The 21962-nt window shown below is 42.6% G+C and overlaps 1 protein-coding gene across 3 annotated transcripts in view; it reads right to left on the bottom strand.

The window, feature by feature from the left end:
• The window catches only part of PARP8 (poly(ADP-ribose) polymerase family member 8), a 143997-nt gene that overhangs the window by 27263 nt on the left and 94772 nt on the right, over positions 1-21962 (bottom strand). For 2 of the 3 annotated variants that reach the window (XM_037038548.1, XM_037038550.1), the window contains exons 9-16: positions 21394-21454; positions 20845-20935; positions 14468-14534; positions 12097-12222; positions 11120-11687; positions 9483-9533; positions 9282-9377; positions 931-1023 (exon numbers count right to left, since the gene is read on the bottom strand). In XM_037038548.1, coding sequence (XP_036894443.1) covers positions 931-1023; positions 9282-9377; positions 9483-9533; positions 11120-11687; positions 12097-12222; positions 14468-14534; positions 20845-20935; positions 21394-21454 — 1153 coding nt within the window. The remainder of the gene's footprint in view (positions 1-930; positions 1024-9281; positions 9378-9482; positions 9534-11119; positions 11688-12096; positions 12223-14467; positions 14535-20844; positions 20936-21393; positions 21455-21962) is intronic. The other variant, XM_037038549.1, reaches the window with a different exon arrangement.

Raw genomic sequence — 21962 nt, 5'->3', positions numbered from 1 at the left:
CCCAGTCAGGGCACATGCCTGGGTTGCAGGCCAGTTCCCAGGAGGGGACTCACGAGAGGCAACCATACATTGATATTTCTCTCTCTCTCTCCTTCCTTTCCCCTCTAAAAATAAATAAATAAAATCTTAAAAAAAAGAAAAAAGAAAGCAACTGAAATTTCGATGGAACTACATGAAGTAACACATTTCAGCATCTTTATAATCCAGTTCTTCCTTTCTAGAGTCATGGAATACTTCCCTGCCCCCAAATGGTTTTCTGTTTTTATATTTTTCTCCTCCTGTCATAAACATTGCCACCGTAAGACTGAACACTCTCTTTTTCACAAAATGCTCTGCCCAGCATCTTTATATCTAAGTTTAAAAAATAAACTGGCTTCCATTTTATGGCACGATAAACTTACACATAAATTTTATTTTTAAATTTGTTAAAAGATTTTATTTATTTTTAGAGAAAGGGGAAGGGAAGGAGAAAGAGGAGAGAAACAGCTTGTGGTTGCCTCTTCTGCGGCCCCTCCTGGAGACCTGGCCCGAAACCCAGGCATGTGCCCTGATCGAGAATCAAACCAGCAACCCTTTGGTTCACAGGCTGGCACTCAATCCACTGAGCCACACTAGCCAGGGCTATAAATAAATCTTAAATAATACAATGTACAGGGCTTCAACATCCCAACTTCATCACGTAAGAATCACAAATACTTCCTACCCCTGGTAGAAAGCTGGTCTAGTTTCTCCCCCAGCAAATGCAAAATGACAAAACACGCATACAATAAAGACAGCAAAATCCAGCTCATACCTAAGATATACCAATCGCCAGTTCCCTTTAGAAATGCACTCTCAAACACTTGCCCAAACAGCAGAGTGGAAGTAACTACTGGGTCGGAATACAACGGTCCAATGAAGTCAAGGACGGACTGGCGTCCTGGTCAGTACCTGAGCCCCCGTCGCTATCTCGTCGGCGGCTTCGTTCATCACCCCCAGCGTCTGGAAGGCGAACACGCACAGCTCACGCTCACACACGGTGGGCTGCAGGAGAAGGAGGGATTGGTCACAACCTTTTACTCATTCCATCTCCCAGCTCCCCAATTAAAGTCATGACATCACACTAACAAAGGGGAAAGACAAGGTTTTAGAAGGTTAGAAAGAGAGGAATCCTATCACTTTGATGAAAATTTCTGTATTTAGGTCACAACGGGCAAGTAAATATTTCCTGATATAAAGTCACAAATGGGACTGAGAAATCCACTGTTGTAGGCACTTGCTGTAGGGACAATTTGGCAATACATAAAAATATCCTTAAACTGAAAAATCCATCTCTCCTAATTAATATATATTTGCACATAATATATGTATATATGTATTTTTTTAAAAAGCAGATACTTAAGCTGGTGACACAACAAAAAAATGAGGTTAAACCTCACATCTGTGTAAAACAAATAAACAAAGGAGCATTCCACCTTTCCCTGAGCGATTTTCTTTGGAAGAAAGCGGCACGCTTCTGCTTCCCTGCTCCTGAAAGATTGGTTTTGTCGCAAAGACGTCTGACTTCAGTAACCTCCCGGCGTCAACAGCACTGAAAGATACACTGCAATCGCTCTGCAAGAGCTCTCTCTCATCTTTCAAATCTAACACACTGTCATCGGTGTGATTTATCCTATCTGCCGAGTTACATTGCATTAGGTAGCTGATGAAGCTGAACACAAGGCAATCCGAGAAGCCCCACACAGTGCAGAAAGCAGGCATCTGTTAGGGCCACTGCCCCGTGCCCCTCTATTTCAGCACGGCTGATCTGCAGCTTAGCCGGTGGGGAAGCGGGGCCCGTTGGGAACATCGTTTGTGTTGAGAATGGGCTCTTATGGTGGCTTTGTGGACAAAAAGCATGACTGATCTCAAAGGTTTCTGGTTGATGGTCCCCTCAGAGAAAGAGTGTTAGGGGAAAAATAAAAGAAATGATATATTTCCTTCTCAGCCTGAAATGTGCAGTCTGAGTCCATTTCAGGAACATCAGGAAAAGCTGCCTATGGGAGGAAATCAATTGGAAAAAGTTCTTCATCTTTCTAGATTCAAGCAACACACACTACCCTATATACCTGGATCTACTCAGAGCAGACTACAATTTCTATTGCTTTTATTGAGTGTTTGACTCATTCTTATTCTATGTAGTGTGTGCATGCGTGTATCTAAGTGCTTATGTGTTCAACCCTCAATTTCCCCTACTAACATTGGCTTGTTTCTTTTGTTTTGGTTCACCTTCTGGGAGAATGGTGTGGTCTGAAACAATATAAGCAATCATTTGTAGTGCATTTACCAAAATGCCAAACACCAATGTTGCTGTTTGATTATAGTGAAACTGTATGCAAATGGGAGCCTGGGGAGATGGTGAACTCTGGACATCATTCAGGGCTCAGGAAATAAAGTCATGCCTCACTTACCCAAAGGTCACTGAGTAAGTAAGGAGACACAGAAGGCACTTCATTTTTCATACCCTTGCCAAGTAACCACACACTTATGACTAAAATCCATCAATCCCAAAGCCTTGTTAAGTGTATATGAGTAATGATTGCTTTTTATATTTTTATTTGAACCTTGGAAAATCAACCACACTTACTTTGTGATTGTTCAAATAGGGTGTGTGTGTGTGTGTGTGTGTGTACATGTATGCACTTCAGGGATACAATAGAAGAAGCTACCATTTTGGTATCAAGTTGTTGCCTTAAACAATGACAATGAAAATGAAATAAAATAATCTGCTACCCTAGATTGGAAGGTCATTTTTAGAAATATAAATCAGTCAATTTTGACATCAATATTTGCAAATTAGTTCTTATAGATTACTGAGCCAGGCTCCCTCCTTTCCTACCCCCCACAGGTTTAGCCACATTTGGGGAGAAGTTCAAATGTCAACTCAAGAAGAAACCCTAAGAGAAAGCTCTTGAATCACATTACATAACCAAGATGTGTCTCATCATTCACAGGAAGTACATGTTACTCAAGGAGGAGGCCCTGAATCAACCTTCCTTAATGAAATAAGTAGTTACACTTTGGATTAGCATTCTCACGCCCTGAGCCGGCCAACTCCCAGCTAACCCCTTACCCAACACAAATTCTGCTATTACTGTATTATTGACACAGAAAAGTCTAGCATCAATTCAAAAGAGAACACAGTAATTTAATAGCTATTACTGGATAAGTGAAATGATGTGTTTTATTATACAATCATTTATGCATGCTTAAATATAACCAAGTGTGTACAGTACTTACTTAATCATTTTTTAAAACTTTTTAAATTGACTGATCTTAGAGAGAGGAAGGAAGGAAGAGAGAAACAGAGGAACTTCAATGATTTGTTGTTCCACTTATCTATGCATTCATGGGTTGATTCTTGTCTGTGCCCGACTGAAGATCGAACTCACAACCTTGGTGAATCGGGACAACACCATAACCAAGAGAACTACCCAGCCAGGGCTACCACTTCATTTTTGTTTTTACAATAATTAGTTTCAACTTGTAAAATACTACCTATTTTTTTTACATTTTTAAAATTATCTATTTATTTATCTTTAGAGGGGAAGAAGAGAGGGAGAAAAATACCAGTGTGCGGTTGTCTCCTGTGCATCCCCTGATGGGAACTGGCCTGCAACCCAGGTATGTGCCCTGACTGGGAATCAAACCGTGATCCTCTCTGGTTTGTAGGCCCACGCTCAATCCACTGAGCTACTCCAGCTACCCCAATACTACCTATTCTTAATGTTATATTATTATATTGCTTTCAAGCATTAGGTCCCTATAATTCAACCTGTAAAACCAAGGCAAGTGCCTCTCACCATTCCACATCACATCTGCAAGTTAATATTCATTATGCACCATTTAAAAGCATGGGGAACTTTTTATGTCCCTAAGATAAAATTTATCTTAGAAGTTTTAATCTAAGCTGAATACATTTTTAATTTTATTTCAGTGAAATCAACTTAGCATGGTGTAGGTGAGTACTTTTTAAACCTTTTGCCAATCTCTTTGTCCAAACAAAGTATTATATGCAAACCCAACAAATAACACAAATAAAAGTTATTTTATTTGTGTTATTATCCAGCAGGAGCATGTGCACACAGTTCGGTTTCCCTATGTGCAAAACGGGGACAAAAACCACATCTGGCTCTCCAGGCTGACGGGAGGACCAACCAAGAAAGAGAATCAAGTGAGGTGAGGTTTATAAAAACTCCTTAACGCAGAGAGCTGTTTAAATATTAACAATATTAGGTAACCTAAATTAGCTGCCTCTCCTTGTTTTCCCCCAATGTATACACAAGAATAAGTGTTTAATAAAGACTTGTACTGAAGCATATTAGGTAGTATTTTTATTTTCAGTTTCTTTTATCAGAATTATTAATTCACTGCTAAAATCTTTCTTCCTAAAAAAAGAAACACAAAGCCTGCAAGCCTTCAATTCTCTGTATTTTTGGTTTTAATCAATGATTTTGGTTCTTCTCATGTTTTGAAGGAGAGACACATTTGGTGCAGAAAAAGACTTACTATACAACAAGAAAAACAAGAATCCCAAAGAGACCAACACAGGTCCACAGGAAGATACGATAAGGCCGGACTGCACCCCAACACCTGGTGACCCCAAATGTCTCCTACAACTAGAGCTACTGTTTGATCATTAAAACCAGTTTCTACTCAATTTGGATGTAAAAGAAAACCACATTTTTGAACTAAAAGCTTCTTGGTGTAATTGTTATTTTGCTTATTTAGCCTGTATCTCAGATCTTAAAGTCCTAACTTTTAGGCACGGACACACAGGACTGAACAGCAGGTGCTTTTTCATCCATTTTTCAAAAGTCAGACAAGAATAGAGGGAGGCCTGGCTCTTTTTCTCTTGGGAGGTAAAACAGGACATATTCAGGTTTACTACACCCATGCTCAGTTTCTCACAAATTTTCATGGAAATGCTTTCAACTATGACCAAATTATAACTGAGTATTATTAATTCCACTCTGAAAAGAACCGTAGTGATGAATATTTGTCTAAGGTTGAGTCAGGCTGGATACTCAAAAATGCAGGTTCTCGGGTTTCCCAGCTGACTTTGCAGTAGTCGGACTGGGAGATGTTCTCCGGTGGTGAGAACAGACGCCCAGACTGATGGGTGCACTCAGAGCAAGTCACCTGGGCCACTTTCGCATGGCCGGAAGAGTGAATAAGGTCGTAATTCTCACATTATAAGCCGATGTGGGAAACAGGAAAGTCTATTAACCAAGGACACACAGAATGATCACCAAGTATCAATGGCGAACTTCCCACTTTGTAGAAACACTATCTACACAACCGTGTGGTTTTCTCCTGTGCAGCGCAGCAGCTCACGGACAAGAGATGGAAGGCGAAGACAACCGCACTGATGCATGACCGGAGCGCCGAGGTGGGTGTAACGAAAACACAAGGGCTCGAGGGACTCGGAGGCTGGTAAGACTAAGTTCTGTCAATGCAATTTTTCCTGCTGTGCAAAGCCTGTGATGAAGAGTCAACGTGTAATCAGCATCTCTAAACAGTTAATGCATTAACACTCTAGCTGGCTCCGAAATGCAGAGGACCCACAACTTGGCGTGGGTGTGGTTTTCCTGATAAAGATGGAAACTTTGCCGCCCCACTGGGAAGTTGGGCATCTCTGAGTATCCTCCCGAAGTTGATGAAAGTTTTATGCAGACTGGAGTGTTAGATGTCAGAACTCAAACCTGGGAGTGACATTTACACATCAACTTTGTAAACAAAAGAGAAAATTGGAATGCTCTGCTATTTCTAAAGCAGTATTTCAGTTCCCCACGTAGCAGGCACTGTGGCAGGCTCATCTCGAACTGAGCCAAGTGGCAGAAGAGTTGACGCAGATGAAAACTTTAAGGATTTGAGGGGAAAAGGGGGGCTTAGGTCACATTAAAAAGACAGACTTGGAGAAAAGAGAAAAAAATAAGAAAGAGAGTGAATTGTGAAACAGAAAGATCTCACAAAGGTAGTAACATTGGATTCTATAAAAACCCTGGAGTTTTATCTAACTTGTTTAATCACCAATTGGGTTATAAATTATTCTCCTTGTATCTCTGGGATTTATGGGCTGTGACACGACATATGGACTGAATAAATGGTCAATGATTGGCATTATTAATATCCCATAAGAAATGATATTTCTAGTAATTTTTGTCCAGTACTATTAACATCACACTCAGACATACTGCAGTAGATCTAAAAAAAGGAAAGAAAAACTGAGCGAGCTGATTTAGTGAAACTTCTAACAGGATCAAAGGCAGACTCCGTTTACCCCTCTTTCCTGGAGTATGAAATGCTTCTTTGATTTCCATTTCCTGGTCTGATTTCCTCTGTCACTTTCCTTACTATTTAAGAAACCAAAGTAATTTTTCTTATTTCCTTAGGTATCAGACTGAATTATAGCAACATAAAAACCAATGAATCACTAGTCGTATTTATTTAGAAAATCTTGTTTTCTCTCTTGTTCACAAACATGCTTCTACTTTAAAAACAGTGAATTTCATCAGTTCAGAATGATATAAAGTAAAACAAAACTTGAACTAAGGGGCAGAGAATACCAACAGCAGCTGTGAGATTTCTGTCACTTGCTACAGGAAAGAACTGCCCGTAATTAAACCAGAGTGAACCTTAACGACGTGGGCAGTCAATGTCCAGGATGAAGAAGAAGCCAACTTAAGTACAGAAGTCAAGAGTCCCCCCATGACTAAGAATCACGGCTTTGGGGCCATTCCTCCAGAGTTCAAATCCCGTCTCTGCCACCTAATAGCAGAGTGACACTGAGTGAGTAACTGTTTCCTCATCTGTAAGGGAGACATAACAGGGATACCACCCACCTCACGGGGTGACTGTGAGAATTAAATGAGATAATCCATCTGCAGCACTTTGAACATGGGATCATATATATGCTCTCAAAGAGGTACGTGCCACTAATAACAACAGTATTATTTCCTGCAGTGGAAATGGCATTGCTGTGTACCAAGCTAAACAGGTCAATGTTAACAGATGGACACCCACAAGTAAAAATGCACCTTTCAGGGATAAACTGAAACAGTCAAAGGATGTTCCCTATTTGCATAACTATACATTATCACATCCAAATAAAAATGATTTATGCAGATATATAATAAATGAAGGCTGACTTAGTTACATTTGGGTTTCAGAATCTCAATATAGGTCTTTGAGAGAAAAGCTGACTGGCAAAAAAACTGCATAGAAGTAGCAAGAAAAAATTTTATATATGTTTTCTATAAAAAATAAAATGAAACAAATACATCATAAAATCTGACAAACAGTTGTGTTTATAGATGGCTATTATGTATGTTTTCTGAAATACAAATCTTGAAATATGATGACTTAAACATTAAGATATAAACTATAAAACTCTTAGAAAGAAATACATAACTATAAATCTTTGAGATCTTGAATTATCCAACAGTTCAGCCGATAAACGTGGACTCCATCAAAATTAGAAACTTCATGTGTCACAGGAGCACACAAGAGTACACAGATGTCGCATCATAAAGCTGCACGCCTGAAATTTATGTTATTAACTGATGTTACCACAATAAAATTAAAAAAGAAAACCCAGTACACCTGAAACTAATCTAGAACACTGAATGTCAACAGTAATTGAAAAAAGCCCACAGAAAAAAAATTTTTGCAAATTATATATTTACTAAGAATACTCAGAATATATATATAAACATGTCTATAAAAATATAAAAACTCTTACCAATTCAACAATAACAACACTGAGCCCGAAAATGGGGAGAACATTTGAACAGGCATTTCTCTGAAGAAGATAAACAAATGGCCAACAGGCACATGAAAAAGATGCTCATAATCATGAGTCATTAGGAAAATGCAGAACAAAATCACAGTGAGCTACGATTTCAGACTATGATGACTGTAAGTAAAAACATATATATATATACATATACATGTATATATATACATGTATATGTATATGTATATATATATGTATATATATATATATATATCGGTGAAGACATGGAGAAACTGGAACCACCACACACCTTTGGCAGGAATATTAAAAGGTCAAAAGAGTTTGGTATTTCCTCAAAACTTTAAACAGAGTCTGTCCCAGTAAGTCCACCGATCAAACTCTGCGTGCCCGTGTTACGTGACATCGTTCCACCAGCGACGGAATAAAGTACAGATCCATGCTGCATGGATGAACCCTGAAAACCTTAAAGGGAAAGAAGCCCCAAATAGAAGGCCACATAATGTATGATTCTATTTACAGGAAACATCCAGAATAGGCAAGTTCATAAAGACAGAAAGTAGATAACCGGTTGCCGGGGGAAGAGGGGAAGGGAAAACTAGAGTCAACGCTAACAGGCACAGCGGTTCTTGGGTGACAGACACGTTCTGGAATTAGTGGTAATGGTTGCACAACATTGTGAATATACTGAAATCCAATAAATAGTACACGTTAAAATAGTAAATAATGCCAGAGGCAGGGAGGAGGCTCAGGAGGGAAGAGGGAGAGTCAAGGCCAGGGCCATGTATAAAGGACTCACGGACGAGGACAAAATGGGGGAGGAGCGAAGGTGAGGGCTGGGTAGGACAGGGGAGAGTGACGGGGGAAAATGGGATGTCACTGAACAGCAGTAAATAATAAAATAATAAAGTAAAATAGTAAATAATGTCATACAAATTTTATCTCAATAGAAAATGGCAAAGCTTGAAACTGGATGATTCTCCCCTAAATGCACACTGATTGTATTTCTGTACTCCCTCCATCACACCCTGAATGTGTCAGTGAGTAATTTCTGAAATCTTTATTCTGACCTTCTGCATGCTACTACGTACCTCCTCTAGTGAGCAAAGATATCCTCCCCTGCATGAAGCATCTTAGATTGTTTGAAGAAAAACTGTGCACAGGTTTCCATACAGAGCCCTGGACATTTACATCTATCTCCACCCACGGGACACAGACAATCTGATATACAAGTAGGTGGATCCAGATACAGGCAGACCAAGGGACACAGAGAGAGAGGACAGACAGGCTACATCACAGGAAATACGTTGAGAAATACTTCCTCATTATAACACTAGTTGTTCTTGCCTGGATTCCTTCAGGAACAGCGATGCACTGGTTGAAATTATACCGCACTGGGTTATTAAATAATTTGCTCGACAGAAAGTATTGACGACACGTGCAGTTTCTAACTCACTCATTTTCATAGCTCAACCCTTTCCGCTGACACCCGGCCGCGAGAACTCACCCTCAGCATGGGGCCGTTCTGAAACACGTGGTGCTCGTCACAGACCACGCAGTACTCGTTCAGCACGGGGATCCGCTGCTCCGCAAACTCGATGGTCTGGGTCACACCACGTGGAGAAATAGTTAGGGCAAGGTCACACAGGGTCTGAAAACCCACTCGAAGCTAAAATATTTCTGCAGTGGTTGGAGTCTTTGTTCCTACCTGCACTAGGAAGCCGCGGTCTCGTACTGGGACGCATTTGGCACCATTTGGCTATAAAAAGCAACGTAAAGACAAAAAAGGAGTAAATTTAAAAATGAGGAAGTATGTAAATGATAGCCTGTTACTTTGTACAACTGTGCATATAGATGTGATCTCTCTAGGATCACCTATGGTAGGAGTTAAGTCACTGATACAATATTGGGATTGAAGAGTTTCTGTATTGTAATTGACGTTCTGACATTACTATTGCAATCTGCTTCGAAATATATGAATATTCTTCATTTCTGATCTTCTAGTAAAAGTGACTGGCATCTTTACATGATCCCAAAAAACCTTATTTCCTCTGTTACTCATTGTCAAAGGCTCCCACCTCCTTCTTTTGAATATTTCGAATTCATTTTACAGTCAGATAGAATTAACCCTTTAAAGGCACTGGTCGGGGACTGAAAAGCACACAACTCCAAACCATCATATCATGCTTAACCTTAACCACACGAGAGAACAGTGAGACATTTCTTTCACAGAATATGAGATTATCTATCTTAGGTATAACTAATGTGGGAAACTTTCTGCTATGGAACTCTTTGACACTAATTTCTGTATGTTTTTAATACCAGTTTTAGTAAGAAACGGGCTCTAAGGATGTCCACCTAAAATGATCAATCTATTCGAATACATTTTCTTAACACAGATATAATTTTGTAGTAAAATTAACAATGTAACTATAGAAATAAATGTATATAAGAAATACAACTTCCTAAAAATAATCTCTTTTTGCAGTTTCATCATTGCTAGGTGTATCCATATTAACATTTAAGAGCTAAATATGGCCTTTCCAGCACAGATACCCCCCACACACGTAGCAAAAGCAAATACTGTATCAGCTATGTCATGTAAATTATATACATAAGATAGGTCTATTTCTTTACCTGAAACTGACTATAACACAGATCACTTTGGAGGCAAATTTTGTGTAAAACTGACTTCCAAGACCACTCAAATTCTTAAGTTTTAATGCAGCTGCCTCTCAGACCTCTCTCCCCACCCCCAAAACCAGCTTTAGGGTCAAGTCACTGGGCTTACAGCCACCAAGAGCAGCTGCAAGTGAGGCAAAGAGAATTCAGCTGTGAATGCGGCTTCTCTGTACAGCAATGCTGTTCACGGGCCAAGGGAGTTTCCTCTTAGACATAACATTACTCTTAAAGGACATCAAGGACATTACTCTTCAGTGAATTATTAGACAGGCCTTATCTTCCACTACTTATGTGAGAAAACTAGAGATCAGATACACCTACTCCATCAAACATTAAAATGTCAGCTTGCTTACAAAGACTGGCTCTGTGAATCCAACTGGCACCTTTCCATTTGTAGTAGCACTCATTACCATTTGGACTGGACCTCAAATCAATAACCACATTTATATAGATATATATTTTTTCCAGAACTGAGACTCACATTCCAGTACCAGCTGCAAACGTCTGGTATGCAAAGTAACATTTACAAAAACCAGTACATTTTCGAAAACGAACAAAATCTTGCTTCTTTCCTCTACCAGATCTCTACCAATCTCTAGAAAGCCTCTCCCGCTGCATCTTGGCCTAAGGTGGAAGAACTCGAGAGGAAAAACGTTTACGCACAGCGGGCTGGGAAGAGGAGGATGAAGACGGGGTCAAGATACCAATAAGCCCTGAGGTGAGCGAGAGCCTCCGGCCCTCAGCAGCGGGCTCCGGGCAGAGCTCCGACTTGGACGACTTGGGGACGCTGGCGGAGGGCTTGCCGAGCAACTTGTGGGTTTTCAGCCCGTAGAGTTCGTCCATGCGCAGGTGGCTGGAGTAAGACCTGCTCAACAGTTTGTGGGGCTTCAAGGTGGCGCCGTGCTCACAGCGAGGGTCCCCAGAGCAGGACCGAGTCAGCAGTTTGTGTGGCTTGAGGGCCAGGCCGTCCTCCTGCTTGGCGGCCACGGGGCACGGCCGGGCCAGCAGCTTGTGCGGCTTGAGGGTGGGCGCCGCCTGCTCCGCCCTGGGGTCGCTGGACAGGGAGCGGCCGAAGCTCCGGTGCTGCGACTTGGAGACGCACGCGTCCTCCGTCTTGACGGTGCTGGAACAAGTCCTCCGCAGCAGCTTGTGCGTTTTGGAGATGCCGTCTTGCTCGGGTTTCAGCTTGGATTTGCTTTTCCCGCAACCGGGGGGAGGGTAACTTGGCGACCTTCAAAACGGAACAACGATTAGCACAGGGCCCAGCAGGAGGAGAACTCAGCTGCGCACAAACGCCACCGCGTGGTCAGCCTACCCAGCTACAACGGAAATCTAAAGTGTGCGCGCAGTGGTCACAGGAGCTGAAATGCATTTTTCCTGAAAAGCAAAAAAAGATGATCAGGTTTTTTCCCTCCTACTTACTCCAGCGCCCTTTATGGAACTAATTTAGGTAGAGAAAACTGGGATGCGAGAGCAAAAATGTATCGGAGTAAGCCTAAGAAAGCAGTTTTTGATGAAGTGCACGTATCGCACTGCCTCTTCCCATGCATGAGTAAAGGGCAGGCTGCTTCGAACTGAGTGGCGGTGGAATCGCATGCGCGGCAGTTAGTAAGTACGCAGGGCGAGGGGTCTGCACCCACCTGCGCAAGGTAGAAAACAAATGCAGGGGGGACTTGGCTTTCTTCTCCGACAGCTTCTTGCTGTGCAGGCAGCTGGATTTCTCTTTGCTCTGTTTCCACTGCTGCGTGACGAACGTCTGCATGATCCTGTCAACCCAAAGGGAGTCTGTGAGCACAGGCCCAGGGCGACGTAGTACCATGGGTCTGTGCTGTTTATTACGCAGAGACCGCTTTCGGGGAAGGGAAACAAGCCCGCGCTCAGTGACAGGAACAACCCGCGACGCTTCTGCAGGCAAAAAAGCATCGCGCACAAACTTTTTATGGCTTTATGCATTATTAATACATCATCACAACCTCGTTCAAGTATCAGTGACAGAAGAATTGGTAAAAGAGGGATATAAATGGATTTCTAAAGATTACGAAGTGACAGCCTGGGGTCAATGCCTTTGGCGAAGTGGCAAAAGAAATCTGAACTATTTTGTTGGTGCCAGGAACAGTTTGAAAAATTCTTGTTCATAATTACAATTTTGTTTATTAAGATACAAGCAACGTCAATTTCTTTTTACTCAATTTGCATGTTTTTCTTCGTGAGAAGTACAAGAGAATAAAATTACACTTTTAAGTAAAACTAAGCCGGGTGAAACCAACTTCATAGACAAATAGGAGATCAGTAAATTCTACCTTCGGTACAGCCCATGTCACCTGTAAATAGGATGTGTGTGTTTTTTTTTAATTTTCGGTGACTATCAGAAGGCAGGAACTTGGTAACTCCCGCATCAACATGTCCTAAGTCAAGCTCATTTCCTCCAGTCCCGGGGAGAAGAATCCTGGGAACACCAGCTGTGGACTCGGGCTCAGCTCTGTTTTCTGAGAAGGGTCTCAGGTTGCAGTATCTTTTTTGTAGCCCATCTTTTGGGTGGCAGTGGCCCCTTTAGGTCTGGTATTTAAGTAGATGGGAACTTTTACAATTAAGCATTATGTGTGCAATAATTGAAGTATTTTGATTGCCTTTCAAGCCAATCCTGCACTGTTTGTTTTCCATGCTCTTCTCAGTTACTTGGAACACGGACTGCCTTTGGGACAGGAAAGTGGTACTATTATTTGTTTATAATTTGCAGGATACCAGTAAGTAAAATACGAACCTCAAATACAGATTTTTTTCTCTTTAATTCTCAGGACACCTGCAGAAAGAAGCTATTATTGCCCATGTCCATGAATAGGGGGAGGAAACCATCTGCCTGCATTAGCCTGTACAATACAATGACAGTGGTCACACCTGCATTACCAAATGTGGACTGACACGCGTGGACCTATGTTACCAAAAGCGACGGGTGTGGCTCTAGGCACTGAGCCAATATTGATTCCCCAATGTCCTTTAGGTGCTACCCGACTAACTCGCACCGACGGAAGTACCGCTCTCAGACTTGCTACCCCAGCCAGTGCCTGCTGGCTGAGATGAGGTCAGCGGAGGCTGTGGTGGGCAGACATATTTGGGGTCTTTCTAGCCGTAGAGGCAGTGAGAAAGGAAGGTGTGAAATTGGGATGATGGTGCACACTTCCAGTTTGCTGGAAAGTCACCTCAGAGTTCAGGACAAGAGGAGAGTTTTAATTTACACTTCATCATTTTTGAAGATTTTCTTCATCCAAGGTTGCAGCAAGATTTAAATGTCATATTACACCATGGAGCTGTATTCAGAAGAATAAGTAATCCTTGGATGTCTCCTTAAGTATGAATTCTTAAAGCTAATACTTTAATAAGTATGGAATTTACTAAGTTTAGATTCTGACTGTGACTAGTGGAGGCACACCCCCGCATTTCAAAAGTCCGTCCAAGTGGGGTAGATTTATGTTTATAAGAGATAAATCAGTTCATTGTACGAGTCAGGAACCAAACAGAAAGTACTCAGTCTCTTTACAAAACGACAGTTTCAAAGGCGCAGGTGTGGAAACGAGGGGCGCGGCAAGAGCCTGGGCAGTCTCTGTGGAACTGTTCCCACCTCTAAGCACCAGAAGACACGCAGAGGGGCTGTCACTAGAACCCACGGGGGAGGAAGTCAGGCACAGCCGGAGCTGACAGACTTCAGTGAGATCAGTCACCGCAGGGTGACTCACACGGGAGACCCAGAGGCAGAAAACACACCCACAGCCCAGATCCTCCTGTGGGTGCCCTGAGAGATGCAGGGACCGGAGTCCTCCCTGGTGGCCTCCACAGGTTCCGTGGGGCTGGAGGAGGTGGGAGGGTGACTTTGGGACCCCGAGTGAGGATGGCCCAGTTCTGACCTCAGGCTTTGCCAGCTAACAAGGTGCTCACTTCAAAATGGGAGGAAAGATGAGCAAGGGCAGCTTGGTTCTCGTCTGCAGAAAGTGGTATTTTATTCTTTGGGAAACTTACTTTTTCAGCTGATGTCCCAAGCCAAACCGCTCTTTGGTGGAAATCTGAAAGACATCTACAGTGGGCACTGCAAAGAGGGGGAAAAATCAGTCAAAATTCAGAGCTGACATTCAACCATCAGTCAGGACAAGAGAAGGAGGCAACACATGTAACTCTGTGTGCGTATACACAGAAGTTACACAGGTACCTATTTACATATTGCACAGTATGTCATATACACACACTTAAAAATGGTGTACACACAGTGCTATACGTCACTTTTATGCTTCGCATACAGAGATTTTGAAGATCACTGTTGATCACTGCTTATTATTTACTAAGGTATAATATGTGTGTATGTATATACAGGGTCTGGCACAAATAACACCCCTATTTTATTACAAGATCTCTTATTACAAAATCATAAGCATGTAATTCCATAACATGACAATATCACACTGAAGCACACCATTTGATCTTTTAGGTGAAATGTTAAAATTAAAACTGTAAGTTACTATACCCCTATCACTTTGCTACCAACCATACTCCAGCAGGCATTACTTCTGCCAGATCCTCTATATTATACATATAATAATAATAAACAATCTTCAAAACACACATGGTAAGTGTAAACAGCAATGTGTAGGGCAGTGTACTAGGCTGTCCAACCTTTTGGCATCTCTGGGCCACACATTAAATACACTGTGACACATAATCACCAAAAATCCTCCTAATATTTTAAGTAAATTTATGATGTTTGCATTGGACCGTGTTCACAGCCATCCTGGGCTGCGTACGGCCCGCGGGCTGCAGGCTGGACACCCCTGGTGCACGTCTCTCTCGGTGGAAGAGAGAGGTTTGTGTAGCCCCACACCTTTTTCATAACAAGACCACAGGGGCTGAGAGGGAGGCCCGGGAGCACGCCCCATTGCAGGCTTCCTGTCTTGACTGTTTCTGTAAGTCAGTAACTATGGTTATGAAACGAATAACCTCCCAGAAAAGGCACTCGCCACTCACCACTCAATGGTTTAAAAGAGTATTTGACAGAATACACTAATAAAATACATTCATGCTTTTAAAAAGGTGAAAGTCACTCCAATTTGCCTCGTCACACAGTTCAGGTTGGGAAGGGCTGCTTAAGATACGTGGCGGTCACTCCAATACTCTCATCGCACAGGCACAGCGGTGCCCCGCACAGAAAAACCTTTCAAGGTCAGTCGTTGACCACTTTAGAGCCCAAGCGTCCCTGTCCTTGAGATCGGAAACCAGACTTACGTACCAACAATTCTGGAAAAGTATATGCAACACCCTAAGAATCATAATCATCACTTCTTTTTACTCAGAGTGTGCTTCCCCGCTATGATGAAGATAAACCGTATCTTTAGTTTCAAAGTGGATAAGGAAGCCTACTTCTTCAAATCTTATGGCTCTTGTTCGCTCATAGATATATGGTCAGATTAGCCCTAGCCAAATTCAGTTCACACAGTATGATTCATACATTCCCAAAGCCTGGCAATAAATGTTTTTCAAAAAGAACTCTTAACGAGGTCAATCTAAACCTTGTATTAGTCATACAGTTTTTCAAGTTAATTTTACCATAAATACCGACACCCTCAAAGACATATTACAGTCAAAAGATACTTTCTCACCATTTTACTTGTTTGCAGTAATACAAAACATAAAGTAAAATGATCCCTAACTGTTCTCTTCTGGAATAATAACTATGTTTCTTTTTAGTATCACTGTCTCTTGCTGTTGTCATGTATTTCACAGAAATGGCCATTTTAAATTGTATTTTTCTCCTTGAATTTTTCCTAAGAAAAAGAAAACCTTCGGGGAAATGCCCTTCTGAGATGGCAGTGAGGGCACATGGGCTGGAAGGAGCTTCCTGGTGACCAGCGCGAGAGGAAACCAGGAGACGCCGGGGAAAGGAACAGGAAGCTGCAATGAGGTCACCTCCACGTGAGAAACACGCAGAGAATTCTGCTACGACTAGGACAGACGTAAGGGGCCCCGAAGGGCTGGCCCCACGGAGCCCCGCTCTCTGAACCACGGGAAGGCCGCTTAGGAAGACACCACTAACACATCGCTAAGGACGGGCCTCAAAGCAGTTTCCTCAAGGGCCGGACTGGCAGGCTTCCTCCTGAAGCAGACTCAGACCTCTTTCTTGCCCTGCGACCCACCATCTAAGGTCAAGTGAGACCCCGAGTGAAGATTTGGGCCCAAGAACTGACTATGGAATTGCTTCCAGGAGGAACCAGCTGGGGGTCAGAGAAGGAGGAGGAGGAAGACAGGAAAAGGGTCCAGTCCCCACTTCAGCCTGGTCCAGCAGGGAATACGGGAGCATACAGTACATCTGGCCTCAGGGCAGGGTAGCTGGGCCGCAGGACACTCACACCAGCCACGCGGAAGCGGCAGGGCAGAGGCGAGGACTGCCGGGAGGGACAGGGTCCAATGGGGAAGCCCACGTACGCTGTTAGCAGCAAAGCATGAAGATGCTGGGGGAGGGGGTCTGAGGGGCTCCCAGGGGGTCCGAGGGCAGCACCTGCAGAGTCACAGCCTCACAGCTGCCAGGTCCCAGCCTAACGCAGCTAGAGAAGAGAAAGGGCGTGATTCTGTGTTCCTTCTTAGCTGAAGAGATTACACACAAACCACACTAATCCCTGAGAGAAGCACATTCCAACTCCTGCTTTAACACTGAGCAAAACAAAACTCCATCTATAGGAAAGAAATAATCCGTTGGATGATTACTGATCTATAGTCACAAAATTCAGAACAGTAATACATAAACAAAATGAATGCAATTAATGAGAAAGAGGAAATAATAGGGTATCAGTTAAGATGGTAGTTAAATTAAAAATAGAAGGGAAACACTAAATCAAAGACTGGATGAAGAAGAAATTCTTAATGGAGTCAATGCCTACTTAATAAGGTAGAAGACAAATGGGAAAAAAACACGTAACATACTCGGAGGTGAAGGATGAAAGACCAAGGTGAATGACAGACAACAGCAGTTTCTCCTGGGAGCAATGAAGGCGCTCCCGTGTACAACGCACACCCACATTTGGGGCCTTATGTGTGGGATCGTTATGCCCAGCGTTCTATCCATGGTATGTGATCATTATACCCATGTATAATGTGCATCTTTATTTCTCCCTCAAAAACTTGGGCAAAAATGTGTACGCCATCACAGGGCAAAACACAGTCAATGGGACATAGAGGTGTTAGATCCAATCTATATGTACCAAGGTGAGTAGATAAAGAAAAAAACAAAACAATTGCATAAAAGTTGTTTGAGGTGAATTAGGACTTAAGTATATCAGTAAAAAAAAAAACATACAAAAAAACATTAAGGAGAAACAGAAAAAAGAGCACAGTAAGTACATATAACAAACTGAATAAAATCAGCTGGATTTCTTACAAAGGAACAAAGTTAAAACATGTCAGATACAAACTAGCATAATTTTTTCTGGAGCATTTTTGTCTTCTGGGGGGAAAAAGATTAGGATCCCACGAATTTGCACTGGATCAAATTTGTCTTGCTCACAAAACAAAGGGCCATTCTCAGGGAGCAAAGACAAAGCATGACCTTTGTGTCTTTGGTTTACTAGCTATTATATATGAGATGAAAAATTAAATTATGGACGAGTTACAAGTGACACTGAACAATAAAATCATCTAAGCATGAATTCCATTAACCGTTGAAATCTTCACAACACTGATAAATTGTTAAAATATTGACAAAAGCAACTCTTCAGAGAGATATGGTGAAGAAAACTCTGCCTGACACTGAAGACCCCACGGACAATAAGCGGCCACACTAGCCTCGCACTGCTGGGGGAGGCAGGCATGGACTGACCCAATTTTACCCCGAACCCCAGGAATTCAAAACCACATAAGTCCTGACATGAAGGCTTCTTTTCTTTTAATCACTATCAGAATAAAAGGAAATGGACAAGAAAGAAAGAAAGAAGAGAGAGAGAGAGAGAGAGAGGAAGAGAGGAAGAGAGGAAGAGAGGAAGGGAGGGAGGGAAGGAGGGAGGGAGGGAGGGAGGGAGGGAGGGAGGGAGGGAAGGAGGGAGGGACACCCATTGCCGCAATGCTGTGCAGACACCACACATCATTCTAATTCAGACGCTTCACGAGGATGGGCTGTGACCCAACATTAAGATGCTTAACTACTTACCAATTCAACGTCAACTTTATGAAAATAAAACAGGTATGTATGGAAAACAAACTGTATACAGCTGTCTTGGTACGGAGGGATCATGAATAATTATGTTTCTTCTTTATCACATTCATATACATTTGAAACGATGCAAGAACAAAACACCTACTAGTCTTTGCCCCACACGAACTCACGTCACTCACTCTGTTATCTGCACTGAGGGCGGATCATTCAGGTAGAATACGTTCCACCGAAGTGGGAAGGGGTGACAGCACAATGACTTTCAGTGTGAACTTCCCCTGCCTATTTCATACATTTGAAAGGACAGCTCTCTTTCTTATGTGAAAGCTAACAGTAGATGTAAGTTCCTCGATGCACCTGAAATAGGAAACACGCAGAGAACACGCCGGTGTATGCACAGCGGACGAAAGATCGCCCCAACCTTGGCAGTGCCGCCATGTCCGTGCCCTGATTCCGGATGGGTCCTTCCTCTACAGTGAGCAACAGAATGCAGTGGAAGACTCACTGAGCCTTCTTCCAGGCAGTGCCCACACCCNAAGAGAGAGAGAGAGAGAGAGAGAGAGAGAGGAAGAGAGGAAGAGAGGAAGGAAGGAAGGGAGGAAGGGAGGGAGGGAGGGAGGGAGGGAAGGGGGGGGGAGGGAGGGAGGGAGGGAGGGACACCCATTGGCCGGAATGCTGTGCAGACACCACACATCATTCTAATTCAGACGCTTCACGAGGATGGGCTCCTGACCCAACATTAAGATGCGTAACTACTTACCAATTCAACGTCAACTTTATGAAAATAAAACAGGTATGTATGGAAAACAAACTGTATACAGCTGTCTTGGTATGGAGGGATCATGAATAATTATGTTTCTTCTTTATCACATTCATATACATTTGAAACGATGCAAGAACAAAACACCTACTAGTCTTTGCCCCACACGAACTCACGTCACTCACTCTGTTATCTGCACTGAGGGCGGATCATTCAGGTAGAATACGTTCCACCGAAGTGGGAAGGGGTGACAGCACAATGACTTTCAGTGTGAACTTCCCCTGCCTATTTCATACATTTGAAAGGACAGCTCTCTTTCTTATGTGAAAGCTAACAGTAGATGTAAGTTCCTCGATGCACCTGAAATAGGAAACACGCAGAGAACACGCCGGTGTATGCACAGCGGACGAAAGATCGCCCCAACCTTGGCAGTGCCGCCATGTCCGTGCCCTGATTCCGGATGGGTCCTTCCTCTACAGTGAGCAACAGAATGCAGTGGAAGACTCACTGAGCCTTCTTCCAGGCAGTGCCCACACCCCCTCTCTTGAACACTTGCTTGTGGACCCAGCTGCCCTGCTACAAGAAGCCCAAACCACATGAAGAAGTCCTGCATGAGGTAGGGGCTCTGGTTAACAGTCCCAGCGGGGCTCTGAGATGACACCCTGTCAACTGCTAGGCATCCGACCTAGTGGAGCCTTTTATGGCAAAGCCTCATCCACCATCCATCTCACTGCAAAAATGCGGGGACTCCAAGCAAGAGCAGCCCAGCTGAACCAAAGATGGTGACGGGCGAGCGGTTTCAAAGCAGGATGTTTGGAGTGGTCTGTTGCGCAGCAGTAGATAATCAAACACCGTGAACAGATCCAACTGAGTGTGTGAGTGCGTGTGTGCACACCTATGTCAGGTAGCAAAAGAGGAGTTTAATCCAGTAAGTCTTGGAAAGAGTTACAATAGGAGCCATTGTTGTAAGGAGCTATCGGTTGAAATAAAGCAAAATCATCCCTGAAGCTACTGGAAAATGAAAATATTATCATGACTTCCATTTTTAAAAGCAGAAAGTTGTTTCACTTAGGTTAAATTCATCGGTAATCAAAGGTGAGAAAAACACACATTAAAATTGAATCTCGGAATCAGAGACATAATTAATTCTAAGGGCAACCTAAAATATATTCACTGAGCTTTTACGATATGCACCGTTCTCTTTGAGGTTTTAATGTGCTTATTTCACAACAACCTGTCAACTTCTGAAATCTAAACAATATACATTACAGTTTCTCTTTCTGCTAGTTAGATTGCCAATAAACCATCTTTGTTAGCATGCAGGTACATTTAAATTTCTTTATCATGATAGCTGCAATTATGCTCAGAATGACCAAATGGACAATCATGTTGCGTAATGCACAATGTACAACTGGTTAATATTCAAAATAACAGGGAAATAAACCTCACCTGGGCCATTCAAATACTGCGTAAGTGAACAGTGCAGTCGGACGATTATAGGTTCCGTCCGAACCACTTCCCAAGCCACAGCAATCTCCTCCTGTGCAAACACACGTATTTTGAGGATGAATTAGTCATCAGTTAGAGTTCTTGACGTATCTTCCCAATCAGAACACATTTTAACTTACTCTGAAGAAATGCATAAATCATTAAGGCCTACCAATTTTCTCAAAATCCACTGGTTTGTAAAAAGAAAATCAAACTACTTTTAATTCTTGCTTTCGCATATAAAAGTAAAAGTGAAAAGAAATGCTGATGTACTATTCCAAGAGTACTAACCTATAAACCTGAGGATGTATAATATTAAAAGAACTGACACAAGTACATATATACATAAAATCTGTTTCTTCAACACGTCATATTGCATTTCTTCATAAATCACGCCGAAAAAGTCAGTATGTTATAAAAGTATCAGAAGAGAAACAAAAATTAAATTCACTCCAATAAAAATAAAGTTTTCAAAAAAGTAGCCGTCACATTGCATACACTGATACTCACATCGAGAAAGCTAACATCAATATGCAGATCAATATCGACATCGTCAATGGCTCCATATTCCCTGAAAGCAAACATGAACATCATTTTTTTTCAATCTCCTTAAACGATGGTGTGTCCAAGGTTATTTTAAACTAAAAACTTAATCACGCATTCTCATCCCCGGTTTCCGGATGGCTCTGAACTGACTGTGGACCTGAATTAACGGACTCCGCCCGCGGGACTGCTGTTTCCTGTGACCACTTTGTAGCATGGAGACACCTTCCCAGTGGTATCCCCACGCGTTGGTTCAAGAGCCGTTTGGTTCGTGGTTTCAAACGTCCCTGGTGGACCAAACAATCCCCTCACGCGCCCCCTGTTCTCCCAGTGCTCCCTAAGGGTGCGGAGCTGCTTCTGGGGGCCGGCAGGGAGTTTGGGGCCTGAGGAAGGGCGGGGAAAGAATCTACTGCCACAGCAACATGTCCACGGGTGTCCCGTCCACGTTAGACGTCAGTGGCTCTGACACTGGCCCAGGTGCTCCGCCATTTCCGTGTTCCTGTGTTTTCATAGGTGACTCTGAAAGTCTGACTTAT

The sequence above is a fragment of the Sturnira hondurensis genome, unplaced genomic scaffold (assembly GCF_014824575.4).
Source record: "Sturnira hondurensis isolate 20B ecotype Veracruz unplaced genomic scaffold, ASM1482457v3 Scaffold0024400, whole genome shotgun sequence".
In the NCBI taxonomy this organism is placed as follows: Eukaryota; Metazoa; Chordata; class Mammalia; order Chiroptera; family Phyllostomidae; genus Sturnira; species Sturnira hondurensis.
This window is presented reverse-complemented; position numbering and strand designations above follow the sequence as displayed.